General features: G+C 33.8%; 1 protein-coding gene across 2 annotated transcripts in view; it reads left to right on the top strand.

The window, feature by feature from the left end:
- CYTIP (cytohesin 1 interacting protein) overlaps positions 1 to 16412 on the top strand; it is a 67874-nt gene extending 51462 nt beyond the window's left edge. For both annotated transcript variants that reach the window (XM_023530038.1, XM_011359143.2), the window contains 5 exons: positions 764 to 866; positions 1076 to 1169; positions 3888 to 3957; positions 11509 to 11575; positions 14707 to 16412. In XM_023530038.1, the coding sequence (XP_023385806.1) occupies positions 764 to 866; positions 1076 to 1169; positions 3888 to 3957; positions 11509 to 11575; positions 14707 to 15173 (801 nt within the window). In that variant the 3' untranslated portion in view covers positions 15174 to 16412. The remainder of the gene's footprint in view (positions 1 to 763; positions 867 to 1075; positions 1170 to 3887; positions 3958 to 11508; positions 11576 to 14706) is intronic.
- Positions 16413 to 20226: the final 3814 nt, after the last annotated feature.

Here is a 20226-nt window from a genome sequence, read left to right on the forward strand (position 1 = left end):
TAAATGTATGAAAAAGAAAAATATGTTTGTTGTAGGTCATTGGGCCACTGTATCTAGCAAACATTTACCCAGTGATCTTGGTAAAAACAAAAACAAAAACAAACTTCTTTTGCCAAGTTGAAGCAAGAGGGAAAGCATAACTTCTTCTAATTTAGTTGGGTGATTAATGAACCAGTGAGTATTCATGGCAGGCGTACCAGCAAGCGTTCAGAAATGAAAGTAATTGAGTCAATTATGGTACTTCTGAATTAATGCAGGGCAGATTGTCATTATTTGTAGAACCTTGATTTAAAATAATTATTGTTGGCATATCTCCATTGTTGGATGTGTACTGTTTTATACTCTACTATAATGAGTACTTTAAGAAGGAGGAACCTCATAGAAATCTTTTGCTTTTGGCCACTATTGTTTTATTCCATTAGGAAATGAGAAACTTAATTTTTCTTAATAAATATGCAATAATGATGGGTATCAGGTGGTTGGTCTCTTAGGCTTGAAAATATAAAATATTTAACTAGCCTCATCTCACTTTTTCCTTCTCAAGCCAGATCTTTTTTTTTTTTTTTATGAATAAGATTGCTGCAGATTTTTTGGTAGGATTGCAAAATTGGTACTTTTGATTCAGTTTATAGTCAAGAAAGCCTTTCCAAATTGTTTTTTGCATTTACCTATCATATAGCTTAAGATAACTGACATAATTTTATTTTTGACAAATATATTTGAGTTTTTTAATAGTAATTATATATTACTTTAATTTTTACAGACTTACAGACTCCAAAACCAGAACACCTGCTCCTCAGAACTGTGCACTCTGATCTGCAAAATCCAGGAGGACAGCCCAGCACAGTCTGCTGGCCTTCAAGCTGGTACCTTATAACTTTGCTCATGTTAGGAATTATTTAAATAGCAAGAAAACTTTTTGATAGTGAAGGTCAGGATGTGATTGTTGCTTCAAATTTTCATATTGCCTTTATGTTGTTAAGGTTTGAGGCTTGTTTGTTTCTCTTCATTTGCATGTCAGGACGGATTGTTTAACCAACTGTTTTAACACTCATTTTTTCTTGCCATCTCCCAGGTGATGTCCTTGCAAATATCAATGGAGTGGGCACAGAAGGCTTTACCCACAAGCAAGTCGTTGACCTGATCAGATCATCAGGAAACATGCTAACGTAACTATACATCTGCTTCCCTTGGGGGTTCAAAAATGTTACGGTCTTTCATAATGCCTGTTGAGTGAATGAATAGATGTTTTGTTCAAGATCACAAGAAGGGAGGCAGTGGCTTTGGAATTGAATGCAGACATTTTTATCAGTTCCTTTTGTTTCTCAAGGTTTCCTCAAACTTGAACATGTTGTCAGCATCTGAAGTCAGAGGACATCAATAGCCCAAACATCTGAGTGGGAGGAAGAGAATTAAAAAAAAATGTTTTTTTAATATTAAATTCAATTAAACTGGCACACATTCTCTTTGGACAGAGAGAAACTTATTCAGTTTCCATGGCTGATATAATCTTGTGGTTAGAGCAAATAAAAGGCAAGAAAGGCTGAGTTTTTTCATCTTATACTACAGCCAACTGTTTTTCTCTTCTAGTGTTACATTTGGAAGGATGGGCAAGGTCTACCAACCCTCCCTGCCCTGTACTCCAACACTCACACCTGCTATTATTCCAGACTTACTAATGGGATGTTGGTTTCTCCAGTTGGAGATTTGACTGATTTTTCCAATATACTATCCCTAGAACCTAATAAGACTTTGATAATTAGTTAAAAGATGGAATGATTTTGTTGAAATGATATATATTGAGCAAATACTATGTTTCCAGCACTGTGATAGGCTCGGGAGAGACAAAGACTCTTCTGGTGCTTTATTTTAATATTGTGGAAGGACATGGATAAGAAAAACCTGCAAAATTTGATATTTCAATAATTGATAACTGCTATGAAGAAAGTAAAATAAGAAACGGGATAGAACATTGAGTAAGAGGGTTGCTGCTTTAGTTTTGGTATTTCAAGTGGTCCTTTCTAAAGAGGTGAACTTTGAGCTGAGACCTAAATGAAGAGAAGGATAGTTTATATGAACTCATGGTGAAAGCATCGCAGGGAAAGAGAGAGGTCTTTGAGTTGTCAAAATGGTCTTGGCACATCCATGGGATAGAGAAAAAGCCAGTGTGATTGGTGGATGGTGAATTAGACAGAGTAAAATGAGGAATGAAGACAGAGAGTTAGCCAGGAGGCAGAGTATGGGTGTGTCAGCCAGGCCAGGTAGATTAAGATTTATTCTGATTAAAGTGGGTCCTATATTAACTCGTTCGTTCTTCACAGACACCTTGTGAGATTAGTTTTATCCCTCTTTATAGATGAAGTGGCTAAGGCTTAAATGAGGTTTAGTTAAGATAAAACATCTAGTAGGTGACAGAGCTGGGATTTGACCACCTGCTCGGGATGCCAGGGTCTCTTCTCTTCAACTACACCACAACTGCTCATTGCAAGCTGCCAATAGAAAATCAGCTGGACAATCTCCAGTGATTCTAGTCTAAAACTTCAAAGGATGTTTTGTGTGTGGGGTGAGGGGAGTAGTTTTGAAAGATGACTGGTGGCGAAGCTTCATGTAAGCTTCAGTCCCTTCACCTACTGAGCAGCCTTCGGGTGGATAATTAAGGAGTTGGAAATCCAGAGATCAGGAAAATGCAAGACAGCCTGTACAGATACTGAAGAGAGCAGCCAATCCAGGCCTGAGGTTTGGCCCATAGACATCTATTGCTCGGGCAGGTCAGATCGCCATTAAAAGTCCCAATGGAACAGATTTATAGGGATCCTCACTATTGCCCAGAGTCATGACTGCCTTAACGAGAAAGCAGATAATGTCTTGTCTTGCTATCATCTCATTATCTTGGATATGATGGTATTAGAAATAGAAGATAATTTAATGCTATTATTTTGCTGTGCTTCTTTGAAATAGAAAAATTAGTGCTTCTTTATAAATAGAGTTATCGCTTATTTATCAGAAGGAATTTGAACAAATACTTTAATAATGCTTAAGTGTGTGACTCACACATGAAATTTATCTTATTCAGATTGATGGCTTAGTAATCAAAATAAAGCCCTCTAACTTGTACCCACAAAATAAAGCAAATCACTCAGGATAGAACAAATTTTTTTTTTTTTTTAAATTTTAGCATGGCATTTGGTATAGGGAGAAAGAACACTTATTAGTGTTAATAATTCTAACGCTTAATAGTGTTGATAATTCTAGGACTAAAGTTTGTAAATTTAAAAGATCTTGAAATGAGTCATAAAGATTATTATCTCATAGTAGTTCTGGTTTTATTTGTTCTAATTCCAAAACTAAGGCAATTTACAGGGGCAAAAGTTCCTGGAATCCTAGGGAGGAAAAGAGTTAGCCCTGTTTCAGAAATAACGTTGATTCCACTATTTGAAAGTCCCTAGGGCTTGTTATTCTTATTGCTGTACCCCTTGTGCTTAGCACAGTGTCTAGAGTCTGGCACATAGTAAATGCCCAATAAACAGTCACCAAATAAAAGTGGTAATTCAGCCAGACCTCACACGAATAAATTCTAGTAGAGAACAACCATCATTGCCATATGTGGCTTCTATAAACTGAACTACGGTTTACAAATTAACTAGAATCTTTTCTTTCAGTAACCCTCTCAAGAGAAGTTTTTTGTTTGTTTGTTTTTCATTTTCTTTCTCTGAATGTTGTCAGAGATTTGGCCTAGGTCCAGATACTTGAAGTACCATGAAAATTGTAACATTTATTTTGCTTTTTAAAGATAGTCTGTGCCCAAATTGTAATACTCCATAAGGATGGTACTTGTTTGAATGAATTACTCATGCTCTCTCTCCTTCTTCCCTTTTTTCTTAAAACAGGATAGAGACTCTTAATGGGACAACAATTCTCAAAAGGACAGAGCTTGAAGCAAAGCTGCAAGTTTTAAAGGTAATTTAATTTAATATAGTTAGGCACATTTTCCATCCTTGAATGTGTGAGTGGTCAAGTAAATACATATTTGAGGAATTGAGACAGCTCTTGAAGATGAAATTTTGTGATGAGTCTGAACTGCTGAATTATCAAGAGCCACAATTACCTTTGCAGGCACATAAATTTCCACAAACCCGTGCAAATCACTTTCTTTCTTCTGTATATCTATGAGGCTCAGGAAAGCACATCACTTGAAGAACTTTTCATTAAAGCACCTGAGATCTCTCTTGATTTACATTTTGCTTGGGGGGAAAAAAAAAACAAAGAAGGAGGAGCTGGTCTTTTCATTATTTTCCCAAGTGCTTGCTGCGCGCGCGCGCGTGTGTGCGTGCGTGTGTGTGTGTGTGTGTGTGTGTGTGTGTGTGTGTGAGAGAGAGAGAGAAGTTGTAGTATAAAAAAATATTTCCTCAACATAAAAAAACATTTTGTAATTTCTTCATACAATTTTACATATATTTTGTTATATTTATTCTTATGTAACTTATTTTTCTTGCTTAATAAATATATCTTTTACTTTTAATTTATTGCTATTGATTTTTAAATTCGATTGTCTTGCTGAATTCCCTTTATTCTAATAAAATTTTCATAGATTCTCTTAGATTTTCCATATAGACATAATATCATCTGAAGATAATAAAAGTTTTGCCCCTTTACACTCAATTATTCAGCTAATTTAATTTTCTTCTTTTATAAGATTGGCTATAACCTTCAGTATTGTAAATAGTGACAGTTTTATTCTTGACTTTAAGGGAAATGCCTCTAGCATTTTATTGTTACATTTTTGTGAGGAGTAAACAGCACTTCACATTATATTTGGGTTTTTAAAACTGTCAAAAGTTATATATGTATAATTTTTTTTTTTGCAAAAGGAACATAGTCTTAGTAAATTTTAAGAAGTAAAATTGGCTTTGTCAGTCTTTTGTAGGAAAAAGAAAGAAATGTATAAAACAAACTGATTTTTTTTTAAAACAAATTTTAAAAAATAAAAGGTTTATATTTCATGGAATAAAGTCCTTCTGCACAACACACATTTCGTGTTTCTTAGCAATTTCTGTTCTTTGAACATTTTCTCTTCAAGTTTTAATGTATATAATTAACTATTATTTTCTCTAACAAATGTATAGTTTTATAATATCTCCATCCTCTCTCAGACATCATGAGGACCTTAACATGCTTTAAATGTCTGTTTAAAGACCCAATCTTCCTTATTATTGCTTATTTTAGAGACTTTCATTATTTTTTAAAATGAAAAATATAGGTTTTTGTTCTAAATAGCTATTAGAGAATAGACTAACCTGTTGAATTGATGCTCTTGCTGTTGTTTCTAGTATTCTGTTCCTTACCTCTGGGTTTACTTTCCTTCTTGCTCTGATATTTCCTTCAGTGAGGATAAGTAGGTCTTCATTTTCTGGAAAAAAAAAAAAACTACTTTATTGCTACTATTGAAAGTGTTTTGCTAGACAATTAAATTATTCTATGTTGATGTTTTGTTTCCTTAGAACTTTTTGACATTTTTGTTTATGAGAGCTCCTAATTGTTTATTCTTTGTAAGTAATCTGCATTTCTGTATATTCTTCTGAAAGTTTTGAAGTTTTTCTTTTTATATTTAAGTCCAGAATTAATTTTTGTATTAGTGTGAGATACCGTTGCTTTTTTTTTTTTTCATATGAAAACTTATGCAGGATGTTCCTCTAGTTCTCTGTAGTCCTTCTTTTCTCCTACTTGGCCTGCAGTGAAACCTCTATTTTTAAGCAAGTTCTGTATATGCATAGATATTCTTACAGGCTCCCTATTCTGATCCATTGATCAATTTGTTTCTCTCAAAGTTATTATATCCTTGTAATAAATATTGAGATATCTGAGTGGGCAAACCTTCCAGATTATTCTTGATCCTTTGATTGTATAAATTTTAGAATTAGATTGTCAAGCTCCATAAATAAATGTTTGAGTTTTGATTGATAGTACATTTTATATAGATAGATCGATCTGAGGAGAATTGACATCTGTATGGTATTGAGTTTTCTTACTGATAAAGAATTTCACCATTTTTAATTGTTTTATTTCTTGAAATGAAGTCTTATAATTATATGCAAATAGATTTTATAAATCTTTTTGTTAAATTTATTGTTTCATAATATGAGTTTTGTTCTTACAGTTTATGAAAATTAATACTGTGATTGAGATTAATGTAAAGATATGTAAAATAAAAATTTTTCTATGCTATTATATTCAAACACTTTGTTAAACTACATAATTTCTAATAAATTACTTATAGATTATTTGGATTTTCTATAAAGATAGTAACTACCTGTAAAGAATGACATTTAGTTCTTTTATTTACTTCACTGGCTGGGACCTACAATATGACAATGAATAGAAACTTGACTTTAAAAGGAATGCTTTTGACTCTTTTCTGTTGGGAATGAGATGTTTCTATGAATATACTTTTTAGGTTAAAGAGGTTCTCTTCTATACTAAATTTGGTGGTAGTTTTTATAGTGCTTGTGTATTAAATTTTATCAAAGACTTTGCTTTTTGCATATCTTAAGACGGTTTCATTTTTTTATTTTTAAAAATCTGTCAATATGGTAAATGACCTTTAAATATTTTGTAATGTAAAATCACCCTTGCATTTTTAAAATAAAACCAATCTGGTCATAATTTATAATCATTCTTTATATACTTGTATAATTGCTTTGCTAACATTTTCTCTAAGATTTTTGAGGGTAGCTTAATTTTACAGGTAGAATGGTTTGTACTTTTTTTTTCCCCTCAGACTTTCTTTAGTTTTGGTATCATTGAAATCTTTTCTTTTTTTTTTTTTAAATTAATTTTTTAAGTTAATTAATTAATTTATTATGGTGACATTGATTAATGAAATCCAATAAGTTTCAGCTGTACACTTTAACAGTGAGGCATATATATATTTACACTGTGTGTTCACCTCCCATTGTTAGATTTCTTTCTGTCACCACATATTTGACCCCTTTATGCCATCTGCCTCTCCCACCCCCCTCCCCACTACCCTCTGGTAACCACTAGCCTATAGTCCACGTCATCATTGAACTCTTAGCATGAGTATCTTCCTCTTCTTGTTCTCTAGTAGAATACTTGTAACACTATCTGAATCATCAGGGCTTGAGGTTCTTTTTTGGTGGGAATACTTCTAAATTCTGTTTCAGTTTCTTTATTAGTTATAAGATTGTTCAAGCTTTCTATTTGTTTGTTTTGAGCCAGTTTTATTGAATTGTTTTGTTTGTAAAGTTTTTAAATTTTCAAATTTATTTCATAAAGTTGATAATTCAACTTGTATCATCAGCTTTTTGTTTTCTATCACAACTGTGATTATATCCCCATTTTTATTTGTACTACTTTTTATGTTTTTCTTTTTTCTTGGTAATTGTCTCTAGAGGATTTTCTATTTTTCAGTCTTTTAAAAAACGAATATTTCAATTTGTGACAATCTTTCATCTTTTACTGGTTGCTGTTAAGATGTTCTTTTGTCTTTACTAATCTATAGTTTTACCAAGATGTGATTAGCTCTGGATTCATTTCTAAATTTATACTGCTTAGAACTTAGAATTTGCAGTGCCCTTTCAAGCCAAAGGCTTGTGACTTTCTTAAGTTTTGGAAAACTATCAGCTTGATCTCTTTGAATATACTATTGACCCTGAACAACATGAATTTGAACTGCACAGGTTTACTTATACACAAATTTTTTTCGTCTTGTAAACAAATGATGTAAATTATGACATTGATAAATACAGTACTGTAAATGTGTTTTCTCTTCCTTATGATTTTCTTAATAATATTTTCTTTTCTCTAACTTACTTTATTGTAAGAATATATTATGTGAGACATATAACATAAAAGTATGTGTTAATCAACTATGTTATTGATAAGGCTTCTTGTCAACAGTAGGCTATTAGTAGTTAGGCTTTGGGGGAGTAAAAAAGTTACATGCAGATTTTTGACTGGGTGGGTCTGTGTTCCTAATCCCCTTGTTCTTCAAAGGTCAACTGTACCTTTTCCACCATTCCCTGAATTATCTTCTAGAGTTTCTGTTAGACATATTTTAGAGTCCCTTGATTTATCTTCCATACTTCCTAACTGCTCTTTCATATTTTGCATTACTTTATTTATGTTCTTTTTAAAATTTCTTAGTAATATTGTCAATAATGTTGTCTGTGTTATGTATAGAATGTGTTTTTATGTTGAGTTTTAAAAATTAATTAATTTTTTATTTTCAAATAGCCCCTTTTCAATTAGAGGAACACAGCTCATTCCTCCCCACTCATGTATCTTCCTTTGAAAATGGGGACAAAAAGATTATTGCTGAACTTCTCTACCCTTGTTATGTTTATGGCCAAGTTCTTTCAATAAAGGAGTTAATGCATCTGGAAAAAATAGTTCTTTTTCTTGTTTATCTATTCTTGTTTTATTTCTTTGTTTCAAAGTTTTTGTTCTTATTAACATTGATCTAATTTCTTTCTCAAAGGATTCTTATTATTCTTATTTTAAAATCTTCTTTGGACAATTTTCTATTTTTGTTTTATTTGGAGAGAATCCATGTACTGATTATCAGTTTTGTTGTCTTTCTTGTCACTAAATTTTGTGGATATTTTGAAGTTTAAATTGCCCACTTCCCTTGCATAGTGGCCTCTCCTTTTTGCTCAGTGTGATAGATAGTTAGGCAGTTGCCTCAACTCTTCACTTCAAGGCTCCCAATCCAGAGTAAGGCCTGGCAGCTTGGATGCCTTCCCTGAAGGGTCAGTGTGCTGCTTGGCTCAGGTCAAGAGGCTGCATTTATGTACTCCTGCCTCACTACGTACAACTCTGCATGAGCCATAGAATCATCAGCCTCTTTCCCCAACCTCCTTTTTTATGGTAGTCAGGTTTCAGCTAAGGTTCTTTTCTCAAGCAAGAAACTTGTCTGTGTCTTATGCTACATAAGTGCATTCGAACTGTACATCATCATAAGATCCAAATTCCTAGTTACCTCTTTCTACTTTTCCAGGTCCAGCAGACCCTTAGATTTATTCCTATATACCTTCTTGCATTTGTGTTTCTTTTTCAATCTTGAACTTATGAGATTTTTCAGTTCATCTCTTGAGCCAGAAATATCTGAGTCTGACCTATAACCACTGTCAGGCTGGCTTCCCCTTCACACAGTGACATTTAGTTGGTGTGTCATATGTAAGTGTGCATTCTGTCCCTCGAAGACTCCATGTATTTAGGGATTCCCTTTCTCTTGACCTATGATTCAGATGTTTAACATGAAAACAGTGCACCCAATGGGCTGGCTGGGGGAGTTACTTTTTAATCTAGCTCTATTATTTATTGAGTTTGTAGGTCCTGGGAAATATTTTGCTACATTGAACCTTTATTTTCTAATCTAGAACTTTTTTGGTCAGTTAGAAAAATTAAACAGCATATTATCTGTGAAAGCACTATAAAAGTAGCAAGGTGTCATGGAAATGTTCAGTTGTATATCAGTCTCATGTAGATTGAAAATATATCCAAAATATCTGATCTTTGATAATTGCGTGTTGTTTCAGGAAGCCATTTTTAAATATATTCATTCAGTCAATATTTACTGAGCAGCCTCTATGCACCAGTCACTAACCTAGGCACAGTGAGGGGATGTGGCCCAGTATGGTTAGATACACATGTACTTTAATTTTCTTCTCATGACGAGAAATTAAATTTGTCTAAATATACAACTCTTTAATAATAAGCAGAAACAGACTGTGAGGAAAATAGGGAAGCTTAGATATGAACTAAAACTCTTAGTCACTTTGACACATCTGCTCTTTACACTGGTATTTTCTTGGTTTTAAGTGATGACATACTTAGATGATTGGGCTAAAGCATCAGATTAGATATTCTAAGACCTTAATTTTTTTAAATAAAAATTAACCATGTCAAGTCCCTGACTTTGTATTTTTGGATAGCAGGTGCAGAAATACAATTTCTCCATCTCTCTATATACAGTTTGACTGTTAACCTATCTTTATGCTCCCCTACTGGACTCTATACTCTTGCAGGAGATAACCCTCTATAAGAAAGAAGAATGGGGTTGATATATAGGCCAGATCCTTGTTATTTCCTTGGGTACCTAACTCTGACCTTCACATGGCCACAGGTTTAAACAGACAACAAGAGTTGTGATTCAGGTAGCCCAGCAGTCTCATAGCCATATAAACTATATTATAGTACAGAAAAAATAAGAAATTAATGAAGCCAGGCATATTATGGCTTTGATTTATTGCTTGCATATTATATTGGCAACCATAAGGATTGCCGCTAAATGTTACTGTTATCAAGGATTGGAAAATCCTGTCTAATGATTGTTTAGTCTCTGAATTGAGTAAGCAGCCATTTTCCCCTTAAGCATTTGACATTCTTGTAATTTTCTTTTCTTTTCCTTAGGCCTTCCTCTTCCAAATGTACTTTTTTTCTCTTCCTTTTTAGCCTTCATCTGCCCTTTCCAAATCGCTTCATATGAAAGACCCCTAAGCTGCCTTTCCCCTGGCACAAGTGTCCATAGGCAAATCTGAGCTGTGTCTGTCTGATGGGCTGGCTGTGGGGATCTGAAATGGTAAAGGAAGTGATGGAGTAGAGGACAAAGAACAGGAGGGAGAATGAGCCTTTGATGGTGCCTTGTCATATGCCTTTCGCCTTGTTGGCTTTTGAGTCTCATCGTCTCAGCCCACTCTGTGAGCTAGGCCAGGTCTCACGTACTCTCTTAACCATCACGGCATCCACTTCATTCCTGCCTGGGACCACAGCTCTCATGTGCTGGGCAACAGATGAAGGAAGCAGTTAAGAAATCAAGGTGCTTAGCAGTGTTCTAAATTTTGCCTTCCAAAGAAGCCTTTCAGAACAGGTTGACTTCCTCTTTTTGGTATGGAAAATAAATAGATGTTCAGCAGAAAAAACTGTTTTAGTGCCCCTGGCTTTTATAGGATGATGATGGTATTTATTGAACATTTACTAAACTCCGGTCACTTTTCTAAACATTTTACATCTGCTAACTCATTTAATCCTCATGATAATTCTAGGGTTTAGGTTTTATTACTGTCTTCCTCTTGCAGATAAGGGAAGCCTACAGAGTAAATCCTTCCCTAAACAGATAGTAAATGCACACAAACTCAAGCAATATGTTTCTATAATTTTTTTAAAATAAAAATATAAATGTCATTCTTTCTATTATCTGTTATTTTTATTGTTTCTATTATTTCAATTGTTTCTATTTGAAATGATGTCATTGTTTCAACTTGTTGTTGCTACTAATCTAGTAATAATCAAGAAATAATCTATTTCTTGAGAAAGTAGTGTTCCCAGTTTCCTCCTTTTGTACAGAATTTTTTTTTCAAATGAATGAGAGGGGTTGTTAGTGCTAGAAAGAAAGAAAAAAGTTTTAACTTTAATCACAACACCTAGAAGCAAATTGCTGTCTTCACTAGAGTTTCCTAATAATTAGCACTTTTTTTCTTTTTTTCTCAGCAAAACTTGAAGAAGAAATGGGTGGAGTTCAGATCTCTGCAGTTACAGGAACAGCGCTTGCTTCATGGTAAATGTGATTTCCTGTTCAGAAACCACACTAACATTTCACCCCTTCAGTATTTCTGCCTCTCAGTAGCTTTAAGATAATCATCATTACAAGAAAAAAGTTGTCTACATAGATAAAGAATACTAGTTTGTGTTTCTTTGGTGCGATCTTTGGAGTGATCTATATATTAGGAGGAGGGACAGGTTAAGTCATATAACCTCCTCCATACACATAATATATATGCACATGAAAACGCACAGACGCATGCATGCACATGCATGCATGCACACGCTTGCAAGAGGCACCTAGAGATTTTAGAGGAGTGGTAGGAATGATTGCCCAATTTCAGCAAATGAATGAAATTCCTGAGAACAGTCATGGCTCAGGGGCCGTGTAGTTCTCAGAAGCTATTGAGGCTGGAATGGTAGTATGCTTCTTGGGTAGAACTCTTATCATTTGTTCAAACAGTGTAAGATACATTAATACAGAGAAATTCTCCTTCGTGGCCTTCAAACTCAAGACACAAATGAGAATGATCATTATAACAGTAAATTCATGGTTCTTACCTTTGTGCACATTAAAAGGGAAGGGCTGAGTTTAAAATCTGTTGATTTAACATTTGCTGTGTGACTAGCATAACCTGAGGAATGAACTTAGATGTACAAATAATTCACCAAAACCACTATCTATGTGGGTGTGTGAAATGTAGGTTATGTCTTCTTCAGATAATACTTGGCTAAAGTCTCTATTTATATCTAGATATCTGTCAAAAGTGATAATCTGTTTACAGGAAAAAAAATACATTTAACTTTTAATTAGGCACTAATTTATGGCTTAGAGGTTTGTGTTGAGGTTGTTTTTTTTTTTTTAAATAAAATGTTATGTATGATTTACCTTTTTTAATGCTTTTAAGTTAGTATTTTAAAAATTCATAATAGATTCTTTTTAAGGTCTGAAAATGGCTAGCAAGACATGGGTACAAAATTCAACGACTTTCTGGATTTCTGTAGACTCAAAGGTGATTGGAAAACCTTTTGACTCCACTTCTGGAGCATTTTTTGAGTGGAGATGGGGTTTGGCCTGAAAAATGTAGGCAGTCCTGGTATTCTGTGGGGATGGCTTTGTATTAATAAGGTCCTTAGCTCAGAATCAAGGAGACTGACTCCTTTTAAGGCCATTGTTGTACCTATTTTTTGAGAGATTGAAAGAATTCTTCTTTAGTTTACTTTTTCTAGACCTAGAATAAATAATCATGGCGTGAGATTGTACAAAGCAATTCCTCTCCAATCAACTTGTTGCAAGATGAAATAAAGTAGATTGTATTAACAAAAAGGAAAAAGCATTATGATTAGTCACTGTAGGGCTGGCCATACTCAATTTTGCAGATCAAGTGGAAAAATAAACAGTCTCTTTACATTGTCAACCAAGGACAAAGGAAGTAACAGTAGGTAACCAGCACAAAATAAAACCACTTCTGAGTGTGCAGTGTTCTATTACTTTTCCTGAAACAAAGTCACCTTCTAATTACAGTGGTCCCTCAGTATCTGTGAGGTATTGGTTTCAGGACCTCTCTGGTTCCAAAATCTGAGGATGCTCAAGTCCTTTATGTAAAATGCCGTAGTATTTGCATATAACCCATATTTTCATATAGGCTACAGCAGGGCATGCCTACACATTACTTCATTCATATGGATTCAGCATAGTGCTTACGCTGTGGCAAATTCAAATTTTGTTTTTCGGAACTTCCTGGGATTTTTTTCCCCCAATATTTTCAATCCACTGTTGTTTGAATCTGTGGATGTGAAACATGCTTTTTCAGCTAGTATTACAAATAACATCCTTTCTTTTAGTAGCGTACCAACCAATTCAGTATAGAAGCAAGTGAGGTATGGACAAGATGTTGGTGTGTGATTAAAATCAGAGTTTGGAAATCTCAGACATATATGAAAGGCTGATGAAAAAATTCAGCTAAGCAGATAAATTCAACTTTTTTCCAATGAGTTATTACTTATTTGAGGACAGGGCTGTTTTCTGAGCATAGTACCATTCCAGAGCATTAAGTATTAAAAATATTCTAAAAGAAACTTGGAATATTGAGGCTGGAGGATATTCTTTCTGTTTTAAACACCTTTGAATTCTCTATAATGAGATTGCAGGTTTTATATTATTTATTTTTTAATTAGTTCAAGTATACAGCGCAATGGTTAAGCATGTATACAATTTGTAAAGTGATCCCCTGGGTTACACTAGTACCTATCTCACACCTGCCAGAATGGCTATCATCAATAAATCAAAAAACAAGTATTGGTGAGGGTGCGGAGAAAAGGGAACTCTCATACACTGTTGGTGGGATTGCACATTGGTAGGGCCACTATGGAAAACAGTTTGGAGGTTCCTCAAAAACTTAAAAATAAATATCCAAATAATAGATATCACTTTTTAACCCAGCAATTGCACTTCTGGATATTTATCCAGAGAAAACCAAAATACTAATTCATAAAGATTTATACACCTCTGTGTTCTCTGCAGCACTATTTACAATAGCCAAGATATGGAAGGTGAAAGTTTTGTAACTGTTTTCTATACACTTCAAACAATGTCATAATAATTTTATAATTATTAAAAAAGACAATAGTTTAATTATATTTATAGGCAGTCTAAACAAAAGACAATAATGTAATTTAAAATCATGGGAACTAAATGGAGAAAATCCATAAGACAACATTGCCCCAGGTGTATTCTTTAGAATCCCATTTCTATGAGACATTTAATAAAAGGTTTCAGGGTCACTTCAGTTAAAAAAACGATCTCTTTGGAAATTTACAAGTCATACTGGTGTTCTGTCAGATGAGTTGAACTGTTCTCATATGAAAATCTGTTTAAATTTATTTAGTCTAGCATTATCATTTTGATGACCATGGGACCCTTTAATATGGACAGTAGTCCATGATCAATAGTTTGGGAAATCCCACTATAAGTTTCATCAAATGACTTCATAAACAATCACTTATTCATGCAAGTCAAAGCTCAGTGAAAAATAATATTCACCCACACTCTTTCCTGGACCCTTTTAAGATACATTTTGATGTATTTATTTGTAGGAAGTGATGTTCAGATCAATTCCACTGTAAACTTTGTTTTCTGCATTCTAGGTGATGCAGCTAACTGCCCAAGTTTAGAAAACATGGACATAGATGAATCAATATTATTTGGAACCCTGCCTGGGGCAGGCCCTGCCCTCCTGGACCGGAATCGATTTTCCAGTGAGAGTAGCTGTAAGAGCTGGCTGAGCACCATGACGATGGACAGCGAGGATGGCTACCAGACGTGTATGTCTGAGGACTCAAGCAGAGGAGCCTTCAGCAGGCAGACAAGCACAGATGATGAGTGCTTTGTCCTCAAGGATGGGGATGATTTTCTGAAGAGGTCATCTTCAAGGAAAAATCGGAGCATCAGTACTGCCAGCAGTGGGTCCATGTCTCCCTTGTGGGAAAGCAATTTCTCAAGCGCGTTTGGGACCCTACCCCGGAAAAGCAGAAGAGGAAGTGTCCGGAAACAACTCTTAAAATTCATCCCTGGCCTTCACCGCCCTGTGGAAGAGGAAGAGAGTCGCTTTTGATGGCTTGTGGTGCCCTTTCATAGGAGCTTATTTCATAAATATTGCTAGATCAACTTCACCCAGTTTAGTGGGAAAGTGCAGATAGATTGCAAAACTGACATCCTATTTCATGACAATAGTGACTTTTATTTAAATTTTTCTATTATTATTTTTGTTTCTTAAATCATTTTCCAACTAGGGCAGCTTGAGTTCTAAGCAGACAGTAGGGAAATAAAGTTTTAAGTTAGATAATGTAACAAATTAACCAAGTGCTTGCTCATTTTATGCTGTTTGTGAATGCAGGAGTAATATTTATTTTCTAGATTATCCACGTAAAAAAAATTGAGAACTTTTGGAGTCGAGTGTAAATAAAGATGACAGAATACAATTATTTGGAATATCTTCTGCAGGTTAATAGGTAGGTTTCAAAAGTTTATATTAACTTAATCTCAGTAGCCTCCAGGGGAGCCTTAATAATAGGCAATTTTGAATGTTACTCTTTAAATCTATGAAAAATTATAAACAAAGAAACTCATTAGCCATTTCGTATCTACAGTGATAATAAAGAAGGAAATATAAGATTTAATATGAGAGTTTATGCTTCATGAGATCCATGGAAAGATATTGTCTAAGATGGGATCTGAGGAAGATTATGATAAGGCTTTGTTTTTTTTTTTTTTTAATAAGCAGCCTAAACAAAATGGGTGGGAATGTCGTTCTTACTCAGTTCATTTTTTGTTCTGTGTAAACTGATGACTCAAGATCTTACAGCTTTGTGTTTTTTTAAACAAATGTCTAAAATTTGAAAAATTAGAGTTAGGAAAAAGGTTTTCCTACTATAAATTTTTTCACATTACCCTTCACTTTGTATTATATATTCCAAATAGTTACTGCCTCACCTCACCACTCATTTGTCTATTATGTTGTTATTACATTACTTCTAGCCATTCAATCACATTTTTATTCTATACCCGTTAAAGTCCATGATTTTTCTGTTCTGGTGATACAGCTGCTCATTACCTATATTCTAGAGTAGATAATCCAGACAATGTAATAAATAACCTTTACTCATTTTAAGTTTTGTGTGTGTGTGTGTGTGTGTGTGTGTATGTGTGTGTGTGTGTGTGTGTGTGAGAGAGAGAGAGAGAGAGAGAGAGAGAGAGAGTTTGGGAGAAATCAATAGTTGACTTTGAGTGGAATTGTTATGCTTAAATAAACTGAATAAAGAATGAGTCATATTGAAGGAAAAAAAGAGAAGGGTAGGAAGCTTGTAGAGTAAGAAATAAATAATAAAGTTAAATATAAAATTAAAATGCTAATTGAGACCTGCTTTCTATTAATTCTTTGAACTCGAAAGCATCCAGTGGTCTTTGCTTGAGAATCATTCATATGAAAAGCAGCATGCAGACTGTTTCACAGAAACAGCAGCAATCCTATTTACCATTTACTGAATGCCTAGTAGGTTAAAGATGTTTTTCATGTGATCCCTGAAATAACCCTGTATATAGGTGTTAGGCATACAAATAAGGAAGCAGGAATTCTGAGAAGTTCCCATGGTCAGTGACAGGGCTGAAATTGGAAGCCAGTTCTTCCTGACTCTAGCCTATTCTCTTAGTATCCCTAAATATCGTTTATTCTTTTGCTGGTTCTGTGTAGTTATCACCATAAAACTCTCCTCCCCCAAATACTAAAAATGCACAATTGTAGATATTGCATGAATAAGAATATTGTCTTAGATAAATAGGAGGATAAACACATTTAGGACGACCCTTGCTCTTGGTCTCCACAAGCAAGTTTTCAGATATAGGCACATCAATAACTGCATGGTTAGTAATACATTTATTTTCAACAAGGGCTTGCAAACCAGTTGTGATTTGACTGATAGTGCTTATTTCTTACTGTAGATTAGAACTATTATGTTAAAGATCTGCTTACATGAATGCAGCATTTCCTGTTAATCCTATTTCACGGAGGTCTACAGAAAGAAATATCACATTTATTTGAGGAAAGATGGCTTTACTGTCTTCTGCAATATGAACGATGTTTTGAGGACTACCACAGGTCATCTGGGAAAACAGACCAGAGATCATTTACTTTTTTGTGGCTTTAAGCGTTAAATATAGTGCAATACTTCTTTATTACAGTAAACATCAAACCCAAAAGGCACAGGAAAGGGATATAGCAAGTTCCACTGTAATCTGTGATAAGAATTAGAGTCCAGAGTTAGATATGTTCTGGAAAAAAAGAAAAGCATTTTTTAACCAAAGTACTGGAAGCAAGTGCATGTCAAGTTTTGTGTGTTCACAAGTTGTAAGAAAACTAGAAATGTGGGTAAACTTCTCACAGCATAGCTTTCAGACTGCTTATGACTTCAATAGGGCTTTAAAAGATTTCATTTATCTAATCTTATGGTGAACAATGACTCAGTTTGATGCAATTTGCTAAGAAAAGAATTGAAAAAGCGAAGAGGTTTTTTTAAACTCCCAAATTGTTATGTAATATTGATGAATTGCATTAATTGAAAATTTGTTATGAAAATGTATTTTCTAGTATGGCATTGATAAGCCAAATTTAAGTGAAGCATATTGAGAATTATTCTCTCATGGGCTAAAGAAACACCACATGTCAAAGAGGTTGGAACTATATTTATGAAACTTTTATTCATCACTTTCTACTTTGCAATTCTTTATTATCTTAATTACATGATGCAAACAGTATTAAAAATACTTGTTTGAACTAAATAAATCAATCATGGACACAGATTGTGTATAATGATCAGAAAGTATAAGTATCTATGGATGTATATAACTTAAGTACAGTAGATAATACATAACAATTATATTAAATCGTTCAGATCACAAAATTATTGGTTCTTTATATTCATTTTCTTGCAAAATTATGGGCAATAAAATAAACATTTGATACCTTTCTGAAATAAAATATGCTATTATTCAGTATTGGAAATTTTTCTCTTCTCTGCTCCTCTATCTCTTTTTGTCTGTCTCTTTCCCTACCTACCTTAAATACAAGGGTTGTTTTAAAACAAATTTTTAAAATTTGGGGTGACTTCTTGACACCTATTTGACTCCCTTTGAGGTTCTTAAAAGGCATTACTGACTAAATGAGGCTTTGCATTTGTATTAGCTTTCTGTTGTTATTTAACAAATTACTACAAACTTAAAGGCTTAAAACATATATATTATCTCAAAGTTTCTGTGAGTCAGGAGTATGAGCACAGCTTAGCTGGGTCTGCTCAGTGTCTTACAAGGCTGCAATTAAAGTGTCACCCAGGATTGAGTTCTTTCTTGAAGGCTTGACTGGGAAAGGATTTACTACTAAATTCCCTCGGGTTGTTAGAATCATTTTCTTGTGGCCATAAGATTCATAGCAGCTTACTTATTAAAAGCCAGCAATAGAAAGAGAGACTGCAAGTAAGACAGAGTCTTAAATAATGCAGTGTAACCACAGGAATGGCATCCTATCACTTTTGCCATATAGCAGAACATAATTGCAGGGTGACATCCTATTAACTGTGCCATATTCTGTTAGACACAAGTCACAGGACCCACTCACACTCAAGAAGCAGGGATTACACAAAGGCATGAACATCAGGAGGTGGAGAATCAGGGTGTCACCTTAGAGTCTATTCATAGCACCATTCAAAGAGTTCACATATTTTATAATATAAAGATATTGAGTTTTCTCTAAACTCCTTTGAGTAAAAATAAATGGCGAATGTTACCATTTTTTATTTTTTATATAAGAAATGGTACGATTAAAGATCTTTGAAATTAAGGAAGTTTGTCAGGACTGTATAACTAGCCAAATAATTGAATAAGAAACTGAATCCAGATCCATTGCTAACCCCCCAAATTTATACCCTAGGGGCATGAAATGATAGAAGGTTTTAAAAGAATATTAAAGAGTGAACTTAAATGATTACTTGCTTTGAAATCCTGCTCAGGAAATCTATTTAAGTGAATTCAGTGATTAGAATGTTGGACTTTATTATTTCTATATGGGTACATCTTCATGAGCAGAGGACAGCAATTCCATAGAAAAACAAAACAAAACTCTCATAATCAACATTACAAAGCACAAACGAAAATGATCAACGAGCAAAAGTCAGGAGATACCACAAACAGCAGAATATTACAACTGGAGAAAGTGGTTTGAAAAAATATAAAACAAGTATCTCTTAGGAATAGAGGATAAGTACCTCAACTTGATAAAGAACATCTACAAAAAAACCTATAGCTAATATCATGATGGTAAGAAACTGGGTGTTTTCCCTATAAGATCAGGTACGAACCAAAGATGTCCTCTAATTGCTTCTATTCACCATTGTACTAAAAGTCCTAGCTAGTGCACCAATACAAGGAAAGGAAATAAAAAGAGTGCAAATTGGGAAGGAAAAAAAGAAAACATTTTTTAAAACAGATGATATAATTTTCTATGTGGAATTCCCAAAGAATCGACAACAACAAAAATCCTGGAACTAATAAGTGAATATAGTAGGTCACAGGATCAAAATTACTATACAGAAGTCAATTGATTTCTTATATACTAGCAATGAACAACTAGATTTGAAATTAAACAAATAATACAATTTTCAATGGTACCAAAAAAAATGAAATGCTTAGATATAAACTTGACAAAATATATACGGGATCTATATGTGGAAAACTCTAAAAATCTGATTAAAGAAATCCAAGAAATTTTAAATAAATAGAGAGGTATTCTTTGTTCATGAATTGAAAGACTCAATAGTGTTAAGACGTCACTTCTTCCTAATTTAATCTATAGATTTAATAATCCCAATCAAAATTCCAGCAATCTATTTGTACATATTGACAAACTGACTCTAAAGTTTATATGGAAAGGCAAAAGACCTAGAATAGCCAACATAAAACTGAAGAGGAAGAGAAGGAGGAAGCTGGTGAAATTACAATACCCTGTTTCTAGACTTTCAATAAATCTGTAATAATTAAGAGAGCACACTATTGGCAAAAGAATAAATATATAGATCATATAATTGTATTAACCAATGTTACCCTAATAAACTTAAAAAAAA

Source organism: Pteropus vampyrus, unplaced genomic scaffold (assembly GCF_000151845.1).
Source record: "Pteropus vampyrus isolate Shadow unplaced genomic scaffold, Pvam_2.0 Scaffold2, whole genome shotgun sequence".
Classification (NCBI taxonomy): domain Eukaryota; kingdom Metazoa; phylum Chordata; class Mammalia; order Chiroptera; family Pteropodidae; genus Pteropus; species Pteropus vampyrus.